Source organism: Centroberyx gerrardi, chromosome 10 (assembly GCF_048128805.1).
Source record: "Centroberyx gerrardi isolate f3 chromosome 10, fCenGer3.hap1.cur.20231027, whole genome shotgun sequence".
In the NCBI taxonomy this organism is placed as follows: Eukaryota; Metazoa; Chordata; class Actinopteri; order Beryciformes; family Berycidae; genus Centroberyx; species Centroberyx gerrardi.
This window is the reverse complement of record NC_136006.1, coordinates 20,035,000-20,047,499: the sequence shown is the minus strand read 5'-3', so window position 1 is coordinate 20,047,499 and position 12,500 is coordinate 20,035,000. Positions and strand designations below refer to the sequence as shown.

Below are 12,500 nucleotides of genomic sequence, written 5' to 3'. Positions count from 1 at the left end.
CACACAGCAGCTCAGCCAGGCATTGCCCGCAGCCACGCTCTCCTTCCCACCGCTGCCTCCCTCATTCATCTTTCATTAGCCCGGCTCGCACAGGAGAAACAGCCCACCTCCCCCTGCACGCCTCCACCCGTCTCTCTCTCTTCTCTCTCTCTCTCTCTCTCTCTCTCTCTCTCTCTCTCTCTCTCTCTCTCTCTCTCTCTCTCTCTCTCCTTTCTCGTCTTATCTCGGTTTCTCTCGCACGTAATCTCTTTTGTTTGTCTCGCTCATGTCTTGCAATCTGTCTCTCTGGATATCTCTCCTCTCCTCTCTCTCTCTCGCTCTCTCTCTCTCTCTACCTCCACCGCTTTCAGTCTTCGATTCAGCCTCTCCTTCAGCCCCTTCCCCTCCTCTCTCCTCCTCCAACGCCCCTGGCCCTCTTTCCCCTTCGTAGCCTCCCTCTTGCACATTCTCACCTCTTTATCGTGTTCTCCTTCCCTCCTCCAGCCTCCCTCTCTCTCTTCCTGTGCAGCGCTCTTTCTCTGACACCCGTCTCTGCCTGCCCTCCCCCTCCCTTCCTGTCGCTCTCTTTCTCTCTCTCTCTCTCTCTCTCTCTCGCTCCCTCTCTCTGCCCTTTCTTTCTCCCTTTCATTTCTCTCTCCGTCTCTCCCTCGGTGGAGGGGAAAGGCTCTTCGCCTCTAATTGCGGCTGTTCCGTTGCCATGGCGCGTGTTGCTCGGCACTGCGAGGTGCCGTGTGTGTGCGTGTGTGTGTGTGTGTGTGTGTGTGTGTGGCAGGCAGATGATTGCTGGCTGCCAGCTCTCGTTTCCCGGACGCCGATCGCGTTTCTTTGCGGCAGCAGGAAAAAAAAAATGAGACGCCAGAAATAGCCCCCCTTCACGCAGACCCACTCACTCTCGCCGCCGCGCTCTCAGAAAAACACACACAGGCACACACACACACACACCAACACACACGCAACATGTCACTGCATCTCATCTCCACATCGCGTCTTTGATGCATATGACCTAGGTTATATGCACACACTTGTACACACGCGTACACTCAGGCATGTGTATGTATGTTTGTATGTCTGCGTGTGTGCGTCTTCTTTCATGTGTGTGTGTGCATGTATGTGTGTGTGCCCCGTGTCTCCGGGGGGGGTTGTGTGGGGACTCCTGATTTATTTCACCTTTAATGGGAAGTGAAATGAATGTGAGCAGCAGCTGGTCTGGTCCTGGGAGATACAGCGGTGGGCTAACCCAGAAAACAGGCAGCGCTGCTCCGAAAACGCCGCTAACTCTGACAAGCATCGGCACACGGCACTGTTCACTCCGCTCGGGTTTTTTTTATTTTAACCTACATTCAGACATTTAATTGACGAACGGCTTACAGCAGGTGGTTTCCGGTTACAGAGCGGTCTCCGACCGCCCGGCCGCCACAACTTGTGGCTCCCGTCGCAACTTTCAAATGGTAAATGGAAGGAAAATGGAGACAGATTAATAGCAAATAAACCTTGAAACCTGGTGCTTTAAAAGAGGATAAGAGGAGATTATAACCAGATTTATGGATGAATCTCCATAATCATCTTCTGTGCTGAGTGGGTTGTCACCTGCAGTTCTCACTGGGTTTTTCTGGGGAGAAAAATGTAGCACATAATCTCTGTGTCTGGTTAGTGGGACAAAGCAACATCGCCTCTAACGTCTTTTAAAGGTGCTTCGTGTGGCATTTTTAATCATCAATATATCACTGTGAAATTAATTGTGAAACCTTGTTATAATTGCCTGAAACAAATGAGACCATGGTCAAGATGATTGGTAGCCTCCATCTCACACCAGTGCTAATGATTTTAAATTAAGACCACATTTCCCATAAACCCTGCTGCTTCCTGTCACAAAGATCTTGCGCTTTGCCCCCCCCCCCCCCCCCCCCTTCCTGGCATCGCTCCTGGTGTGCGTTTGTTTTCTTTTTTGCTTTTTGAAGAAGATAAACACGTGGGAAGTGATCTTTTTTCTGCATAGGCCTTTCACTTGTTCCACCATCTGCCATTGACAGAAACTCTGAAAGTTTTATCGCTGTCTGCTCTGGAAGAACAGCGCCCTCTTCCTGTTTCGTGCCGCAAAACAATCCAGCAGATTTCCTGCAAAAGCCGACCCGGTGGCGAACAATGTAAAATGCAGTATAGAGGCATATACATATCCAGTTCATGAAAGACAGAAGAACTGGGCAGTTAGTGATAGCCACCATGGCTGAACAGACAAAGAAAAGAGCGCCACCTACAGAAACTCAAACTGCCTCAGCAGAAAATCCAAGGAAATAGAAACGGATTAATCACTCGGGAAGGCAAGCGTGCCAAAAAGAAAAGCGACTGTCTCCCAGCCAAAAGCACAGTGAACATCAGTGTTGTCTTTCCAAGAGGAAAAGCACTCAAAGAAGAGAAGGGACTGAGGAGTGATGCAGATGTGGCTCTTCTTCTTCTGGACTGGTACGTCTTCCCATCGTTTATTAGCCACAGTCTACATTGAGTGTCTTTATTAATAGAGAGGCGGACAGAAATAACACTTGGTGCTCTGCCATTCTTGGCCTGATGAAGACCTTATGATCGAAACATGTTGGCTGTAAGCCATGACAATAAAGGCTTTTTAAATTTCAAGCTTTTTGTCTCTTCCCTCCTTACTGGATTTGCAATGACTTTGTGCATACAGATCAAGAGTCCACTTGTTTCTCACTAGAGGTTTTCAATCTTAGAGCTGGTATCTCAGATTTCTACAGATGTCTTTATTATAATGTGCTGTTGTGTTATTGGTTGAGTATTTCCTTGTGGCTATCCATTGTAATAGATGCAGTAATGCAGTAATAATGTAAACAGTTGTATATCCAACATTGTTGTATAAAACATGTTGGATATATTTATATAGTTTAGATCAGTGATTCTCAACCTTTTCCATATCAAGGACCCTAATCTAGTCCACATTAGAGCCACAGACCCCATTTGATGAGATTTTGACTCAAATCTGAGAATATTTTTATTGTCAGATATGATTTTGTCCAGAATCCCATAACTATCTGTATTGTAGGCAGATAGACAGCAGAGAAACTATGATCAAAACAGTCATTCTTCTACATTCTCTAATTGTGTTCACTTCTAAATGAAATAATGCTGAAGTTTAACAATTCATCAATTTGCTGGGGACCCCCTGGAAGCCCCTCAAGGACCCCTGGTGGTCCCCGGACCCCACGTCGAGAACCACTGCTTTAGATATTACCGTCTCTGTACACATGGTCGCTCTTGAGCACCAGCACAAATTCTGGCGTTGCCTCATTTGTAGTTGCCGGCTCTAACCCTGCTGTCGGTCCAGCGATGTCAAAGTATTGGCGACACTGTTGTGAAGCGATCACTGGGAACTCTGTCACAAAAACACAACAGCAGTGACTGCTTATCACCAAAGATGGCGCCAAAATTATAATCGCTTTAAATAACTGGAGACACATATCAGCCTCTCAGAGTGTCCGTCAGATAATCACCACACAGAGAAGAGTCACTCCTTGTAAATACAGTATGGCTCCTATTCTCGCATGGTTGGGGTTGTATCTTCCTCCCCCGCGGGTCACAGGTAGCTCCCTGACCCTGAGGTCAACCACTGTGGCCACTTAGTTCACGTTGCACGGCCAGCCCGCAAAGACAACACAGAGCGCTGCGAGCCGCGCGCGGGTTTGACGCACTCGCTAATAGATCAATAAAAGACATTAGCGGCAGGCTAACCCGGCGAGCAGCGCTAATACAGGGTTAATCCAGGGTTAATGGCTGAGCAGCATCGTTCTCGGAGGCAGCCATTAGCTCGCTGCTAGGCCACACAATATCAGGACCCAGGTTCCCCTCCTAGCCATGCCCCAGGCTCCAGGGGAGAGAGAGAGACGGGGAGAGAGAGAGAGAGTGGAATTAAAAAAAAAAAAAAGAGAGAGAGAAGAATGGAGCAACACCCTCATGAGTCAAGATGAAAATGAGATATCCAGACAGATGAAACTGAACGCAGAGAAAGCGAGAGATATTGGAGTAGCGGGGGGGGGGGGGGGAAACGTGGATAGAAATCCCCCCAAAAAAGAGGAGAAGATGGGACAGTGAAATTGTGGTCAAAAGAAGCAGGAAGCTGAGATGAAAGAGAGAGAGGCAGAGAGGGAGAGAGAGAGAGAGAGGGAGTTGAGCGCTACACTTCTCCCTGTCCTTGTAAAGTGCTGCGTGCTGTCGAAGCGGCAGCCAAGAATGTGTCAGCCCAGCCGTCTCGCGCTGCCTAATGGGCTCTTAAACGCTGATATAAAGCTCGCTCGCTCCCTCGCCCTCCCCTCTTCCTCTCTCTCTCTCTCTCTCTCTCTCTCTCTTTTCCTGCCTCCGTCCCTCACTCTCATTACCTTTCATTCTCACCCTGTCCCTCATTCCCTCTGTCACTCACGTTCTCTCTCTCTCTCTCTCTCCCTCTCTTTCTGTCTCTTTCTCCGTGCCGCCCGCAGTCTCTCTGTCCATCAACCTCTCGCTCTCCGTCCTCCCCCTTCTTCTTCTTCTTCCTCGTCGCCGTCTCTTCTTCGCCCTCTGACTCTTTCTCCTTCAATTACTCCGTCCTCGCTTCCGAGGCTCCCTCGCAGTTTGTCTCTTTATTTACATCTCTTTTTTATGGATGAACTTAACGCCTCTCCATCCTACTCTCTCTCTCTCTCTCTCTCTCTCTCTCTCTCTCTCTCTCTCTCCGCCAGGCTCCATAATGCCTTCTACCCACTGAATCCGTCCTTCTCTCTCACCCTGTTGCACGTCCTGTCGGCCCCGCTCCACGGCTTGGCCAACGCCTTCGTCTTTGGCCTGGATAGAGACACCTGGAGCCAGCTCAGCCCCTCCGGCATACAGGTACAGCAAACACACACACACACACACACACACACACACACACACACACAAACTGTCGTATTTGCTGCAGAAGTCTTGTATCTTCAAACAGACATAAATGAAAGAACCTGTGCATGATTTTCCCACTGAAGGCCATGCATCCTTGAAATTTTACAATTTACAATAATTTTTTGGGCTGTCCTCATGAGGGAGAATGTCAGTTGTCAGCTGAAGTAAAAGCATATTTGAAAATGAAAGTTTTATACCTGCGACTGGTGACATTTATGCGAAAACGACATGACGCAGACAACCACGTTCGCTTCCTGATTGGGTCTTATCAGTCATGACGTCCGCCTTGACCGCTTTATACTCGTGTGTTACTTTCAGTAACAGTTCCACCTCGTCGTCGGTCCAAGCAAAGAAATCTCTGGTCGTACTTTTTGCCATTGCTGTTCTTCCTCCGTAGTATTTTCTGCAACTAAGCAACCAACCGCAGAGTAGACAATCTGCTTCCTGTTTACACCGGCACGCACATGCCCAGTGTACGTGAATGGTCATGTGATATGCGTTTTCAGGCGTGTTAGTATGGACGGAGATTATTTCTGAAACGCTTGTGTGGATGGAGATCGTTTTCGTTTTAAAACGGCATTTTAAAACGAAAACGTATTAGTGTGGATGTGGCCTTAGATACAACTAATCAATCATAAATCAAAATGGTGCAATAAGCACCATTTTGCACAACACACGACACAAAATAGCACGTTGAAAAGACATAACAAGGCTACCTAACCTCTCTAGCCTTAGACCCTAAGTGAAGATAAGGAAAAAAAAAAAAACCTTATTAGAGGATCCAGTAATCAATTTGTCAACCAATGAATACACAGAGTTTTTGGGAGATTGGACTTAGCCGTGAAGTGATGAGAACATCAGTGAGAACACCAAAATCATCCATGTCTCCCCGGTCGATTGTTCGCTCCGGTGCCTCATGCTAACTCTTTCGCATACAAAATGTTGAATAATCGTAGGCAACTAGCATTGTCTCAAAAGTGAGAAAATGAGAACTTGTAGCCGCTCTAAAGCTAAATGGTAAGTGATTTTAAATGATATGAGGTTAAGTCTGGCAGGTTTCAAAAATCTTCTTTATCAGTTATATTGTGTTAATGATATTTCATTTTTAAAATGTTATCAGTTTACAGGCCATATAATAAAAACCACTAACAATGTTTTATAACTCATTCTGCGTACTTTGGGTAATGCTAGGCGCCTACAGCCACTCAACATGGTGCACGTTAAAGAGTTAGCATGGAGCACTGGAGCTAAGGATGTACTGGGGACACATGGATGATTTTGATGTCTATATTCTCATCACTTAGCGGTTAAAGGGGCATCTATGTCTTTTATTGATCTCTATCAGTGACCAAGGAATTGAGACGAATATGATGGCTAATTCGAGCAGAGATACAACAGAAACAGCTAGTGAAGAAGTAATATATCATGATGCAAAATACTGTAATATAATACCAGGGCTCGATGGTAACATTTTCTCATAGGAGCACATAGGCTCTTAATTAAAAAAAATTAGCATGTAGCACTAGAGTTAGCAGCGACTAACGTTAGCTCCATTTCCTCACCGTTTTCGACTCTTTCTGGCCATTACCTTTCCATAACCGTTTGTTTTCTTTACAACTTCTGTATTTTTCGGTTGTAGAGGTGTCTGTTGTTATCCGTCTCTTCAAAGTCTGTCACTTGCTGACTGAATTCTCCCCGGGTTTGTAGTCTACAGTAAGGACTCTGATTGGTTCCCACTTACTCACCGCTGAATTAGGAATTGTATGTTTTTTTTAAAACAATGTCCAACACATTAATCACAAGTAGTCATAACGGTTATAAGGCAAAATCTCTAGTCTAACAGGTGCTCGTGTTTGACTTTTCTTCATTCACAAACATCTATTTTTAGGAACAAATGCGATTGGGAGTGTCTTGAAATTCCAATATGAGTCATTGGAATTGATCTGTAATCTCGCGTAGCCAGACCTCCGTGAACCTCCATAACGGAGGTCTGGAGAACTTCTCGAGACCTTGTGGATCCAGAGGCAGCCATTCAATTAGCGTTTGAAAACACACACCCCGGAAACAGCACCTCTGGTTTATTATTCTGTCCGGGCAGATACAATTGTCTTTTATTAATTAGCTACACTAACAATACAAATGGGAATGTGCAGTTGTCTTCGGGACTAGTTTCTAGTAGGACTACAGAACAGACAGGTGAGCACCAGAGCCAGTCTAGCAGTGTTATTGGTTTGAAGCGTGACGACGGCCCACAGCATCTCTGCACTTTTCCAACTGTTAGGCTTGAATTTCTCAAGACTAATGTTTATTTTACACAGAGGTCTGGCTACACGAGATTAATTGATCAGTAACCCGATTAAACTCTCGCAAATATATAATGGTTATTTTGTACTATGGGACAATAAAAATCATACTTACTGCACCTTTAAATTGACCAACGGGCCAATCTCCCTCAAACTCGTGTATTCCTGTAACTTATGAAACTCCTTTAACTGTTGTGGCCTGCATATTTTCAGCTTTCTTGTTAGTGTAACATAGTCCCTTAGGCTCACATAAAAGTTTCCAATTAGACCACTGAACTTTGTAATTGGACTGCAGCATGAAGGCTGTCACAGGTGTTCTCACCGAGCCCCAGCCAGCAGAGGATTTCTGGATTCGATACCAAAAATCCACAGTATTTATGGAGCAAAAATACAAATTGGCAACAGTACAGCTTATTTCTTTTCAACGCTCATTCAAATTCCGCTTTTAGAGAAAGGTAATGATGACAAGATTACCTGAGGGATGATGCCTTTACATTTGAACCGCAAACCTCATTGGTTCCATTTCAATCAGCGCCACAATCGATGCTGTTCTCCGCGGATTCGTCACAATCTACAAACACTGACAATGTCTGCGGATATGAGCCAATGCTGATATTGAACCAATAAAAGAAAAAGAAAAAAACAGAAAAATATCAGATGAGGACTTCAGGGTCTAGTGTATCTATGTGCCATTAGTTCACGCACACAAACACACACACACACACACACATTGTCACCTACTCAGTATCACCAACAGCACTGATAATGGGTCATGAGCGCAATCTGGAAGAGTGGAATGTGTGGTATGACCTTCAACCCAAATGTCAACGTTGGGGGGTGTGTGTGTGTGTGTGTGTGTGTGTGTGTGTGAGGAGTAAGATGGAATCTCTCTGTGTTCCTGTGTTCCTAAATCACAGAGAGAGGCTGTTTGTATGTGTGAATAATAGAGGTGTGTGTCAGAGAGAGAGAGAGAGGGAGGGAGAGAGAGAGAGAGACAGGCGGCGTGTGTGTGCGTGCTCTATCGTGACTAACAGCCGGTTGTTATTCATCATGGCATGCGACTCCCAGCAGCCCCCACACATCAGGTGTGAGATTGGCAGGGGGGTGGGGGAGGGGGGGGGGTGATAAGGGAGAGGAGGAGGGAGAGGGGAGGGGAGGGGTTGGGGGGGGGGGGGGGGGGGGTGTAACAGCGTCAAAACATTCTTCCCTCACCGCAACGAATCTGCGCTTTCATACCCCCCCTCCTCTTCCTCCTCCTTCCCTTCCCTTCCTTCCTGCCTCCTCTGGCTCGCTCTCTCTCTCTCTCTCTCTCTCTCTCTCTCTCTCTCTCTCTCTCTCTCTCTCTCCCTCTCTCTCTCGCTGTCTGTCTCATTCTCTTCGTCAGTTCTGCTATCTCACCCTCTCTCTCTCTGTTTCGTATCTGTTGCACTATCTCTTCCTCTTCTCAGTTTTTTTTTTTTCCTCTCTCTTCCACGGCAGTCTGTCCCATCCCCCCCCTTTCTCTGCCTCTTCTCTTCCCCTCTCTCTCTCTCTTTCTCCTCTCTCTCTCTCTCTCTGTTCCTCTGCTTTCTCTGTTCCCTGTACTCTGTTACAGCGTCTCTGGCATTTATCTCTCTTACATTATTTCTGCCTCTCTCCTTTGTTGCATCTCCCTCCCACCCATGTACTCTCTCCCTCTCTCTCTCTCTCTCTCTCTCTCTGATATTGATCTGCATTCTAGCCATACGGCTGAACTGCCTGTGGCTCTGCAATGAGCTCACCTCTCACTCCGTCCTCTGTGTGTGTGTGTGTGTGTGTGTGTGTGTACACGCACGTAAAAAGCAGCGCCCAATCCCCATATGTCTCAATATCATTTGAATCTTACATTATACGCCGGTACAAACAGTATGGAATTCCTAACTGTGTGTGTTTGTGTCTTTCTTGGTCTGTGTGTGTGTCTGTGTGTGTGTGTGTGTGTGTGTGTGTGTGTGTGTGTGTTTGCGCATTACTAGCTGGCCCTGCAGTCGCGGCTGTGCGACAGGACTCGGATCGGAGAGTACCACCCCGGGGCGGTGCGCTACACGCAGGCTGACCTGGTCGACCTCAGCGATGACGACGACGACGATGACACCAACGTGCTCTTCTACTCCCCCGACATGACCCTGAAAGACCGAGGGCCCTGAGAGAGAGACACACACAGAGAGAGAGAGAGAGAGAGAGAGAGCTGGAGGGAAGGGTCACAACCAAAGAGAAAATCAGCGGATTAGAAACTGAGAGGGAGGCAAAAAAGGGATAGGGAGGGAATGGAAGGGGAGATTGGGGGGACAGTCAGGCAGATAGAAGCCGGAGATGAGCTGTCAAGTTCCATTATTAATCCCCATCCTTTACTATTTAATATCCTAAAGACACACACACACACACACACACACACACTCGGAGCAGAACCGCAGCTCCCTGCAATAGTGCTATCCTGCCTGCCAGAGAGGAGCGGGGTAAGCAGCGAGGCCGCTCTAAAGATCCCTCCTAATGTTCAACGCATTCGCTGCGTCCCAAAGGTCTTAAAACAGCCCCCCCCCCCCCCTCCTCCTCCTCACCTCCTTCCTGACTCCTGCATTCTGTAACAGCAGTGGCACACCACAAAAAGAAAGGAAAAGGTTGCTGAAAGGCAATCATAACAAGGTGTTCGTTTAGCATTCGCTGCCGTTCCCTTTTCACTTCTCCGCAGGAGAGGGGAGAAGAGGTGAGGAGGAGGGCTTTTAAAAGGCAACCTCTCTGTCAGATTGGAGGTTTCTACATTTATTTATCTTAACGCTGAGATTGATCCCAGTACGGAGCAGTTTTCTCGCTGATCGGGGAGGGAGGGAGGGAGGGGGGGGGGGGTTACAGTGGAAATACAGAAAGGGATAAAAAAAAAAAAAAAAAGTGAAGATGACTCAAGAGTTCCTAGGGCAAATAAGTCCCAAAGCTCTAGCGTTTGCAAGGAGTTTCTCCATTCTGAGACACTATTTGTTTTTTTGTTTTTTTTCCCTCTTTGCATTATGGTGTTACTGTTTTTGCTACTCTCACACAAGTATTTCTTTGGAGGGTTGTTTTGTAATTTTATGAAATTCTACAGTTCTGTGAAAGAATTGTCCCTTGTTTATTATACTGTATTTATAACAGAGTATTGTACTGTATATATTTATGTGTACACTCTATTTTTGTATGTGCCTTTGACTGGAATGTGAAGAAAGTGGATGCTTCTCTTGGTCCAGAACCTGCTGCTCATACATGGTAGTAGGTAGAGTGGAGCCTGATTCAATACGTTTAGCCTCATGAACAACTGATAAAAACACTATTAGTCAAACATACTCACATACACTCCAAACAGCTTTAAAAAAAAACCACACACACACACACCAGCAACAGCCTTTCATCGTCCCATGGCCGTTGTCAGTGGTGGAGAGAGGACATTTAAAAGTTTGATTGGCAGGATAATGGAGTCACTTAATATTCACCCACAGCCCATTTGGTTTTTCTACATCTATGTGGTTTCATCAGCATCAGAGCACGCTGCCTGCTGTCAGCTGTCTCTCTGACAAGTTGAACTAATGAACCCACACTTGACCTTTCTTACCTTTGAGTTGTTGGAACTTTTCTGCTAGGCGTCAATGGCAGGAGGGTGCAACTTGGTTCGCAGAGCCCCCACCACATACACACACACACACACACACACACATAGACAGACAGACAGACACTGGCACCTTGCACTCCACCCCCCCACCCCCATTTTGGCACTATTGCTGGTTTTAGTTGGCTGTGCACTCCATCAAATAAATGAGCAGGAGAGACATTTCATAACAAAGCTGAGACTGGGCGTGTTTATTTCATTTTCACATCGATGCAATCCCTCATTCCCTCATGCCACTGCCCTGCCCCCTATAAGGTGTGTGTGTGTGTGTGTTTGTGTGCGTGCGTGCGCGCGCATGTATGTGTGTGTGTGTGTGTGTGTGATATCTCGGACCTACGCTGCTTAAATAATGGATATTAATTATTGGTCGGACCCTGCTGGCCCCTGCCGTGTCTCCAAATCTGGTTAACTGGATTTTGATTAATGAAATATGCGCGCAATGTCCTCCAGAAAACCAGCCTTTCCTCCACACTCACACACACACACACACACACAACACACACTCTGCGCAGCTCTCCCTCAGACGTTTGAACGTCTCTAGCCCCCCTGTATAAAGCGCCCAGGAAATAAGCGAATCTCCCTGTCACGCAAGAAGAATTATTATTCCCCCCTCATATCGCCGCATGCGCTGTAATTGGATACAATTTAACACCCGCGGCCCACGGGCATGTCGGCAGGCGCACTGCCTACTATTAGCTCGCCTCGCCTCGCCACCCAATCATTTGTCAGATCTCGCGCGCGCGCGTGTGTGTGTGAGAGAGAGAGAGAGGGAGGTGTCTGTATATGTGTGTGTGTATGTGTGTGTGTGTGTGTGTGGCTGGAGAAACCGGAGCCGTTGTTGGAGTCCGGCCATGACCTAGCGGTGACGCACAGAGAGAGGGAGAGAGGCGGCAGCAGCAGCCCAGACACTGAAAAACAAGCTCGGGCTCTCTCACCTCTGACGGAAAGCGAGGCAGGCCGGCTGGATGTTTTCCCCTCCTGCACAGCTTCCACTGGGAGGTTCGTTTGTATTTATTAGGCCCCAGCAGTACTTACAGGCAGGGGAGTGGTGGAGGGTGAACTCACCTTTTTATTTACAGGAATAGTTTCCCCACTTCTTCAGGCTGACATTAATCTTTATTGGGTAAATTCATAGTGGGCCTATACTTCATAGTAGCAGGCCTACCGGACTGATAAGTTAGATATTTTTCTTTACACACTGGTTGGTTCTAATGATCACTGACCGGAGGTTGTACCCACGTTTTTATTTAGGCTACCACTCCATCTGTGGTTACAACATAAATAATTCCCCCTTTTTGCTTTATTATTATTTGCTTCTTATCGAGTTGAGAAGAATTGAGAATGGAGCTTCTCGCATGCTTCTCACAGGGTTTAGAGTGAAAGGGACACAAGTGACGTTTTCCTCATTTTATAGCAGAGCAAAAACAAAACATTAAATGGGCTACTTGCATCTTTGTTTATGCAAAACATATGCATAACATATAGGAACCATTCCTAGGCTACTTTTACAGAGATTAAGATTCAGAAAATAAAAATATAAAAAGCTATTAAGTGCACTCATGCCCTTTTTGCACCAAAATTAATGGGTTTCCACTTGAGTCGTTCAGATTTCCCCGTTTATTTTAATTTTG

General features: G+C 46.6%; 1 protein-coding gene across 1 annotated transcript in view; it reads left to right on the top strand.

Annotated features, from left to right (window-relative positions):
* The window catches only part of LOC139930395 (cyclic AMP receptor 1), a 43,036-nt gene extending 33,008 nt beyond the window's left edge, over positions 1-10,028 (top strand). Inside the window, exons 12-13 of the mRNA XM_078286224.1 lie at positions 4,722-4,869; positions 9,212-10,028. Coding sequence (XP_078142350.1) covers positions 4,722-4,869; positions 9,212-9,382 — 319 coding nt within the window. The 3' untranslated portion in view covers positions 9,383-10,028. The remainder of the gene's footprint in view (positions 1-4,721; positions 4,870-9,211) is intronic.
* Positions 10,029-12,500: the final 2,472 nt, after the last annotated feature.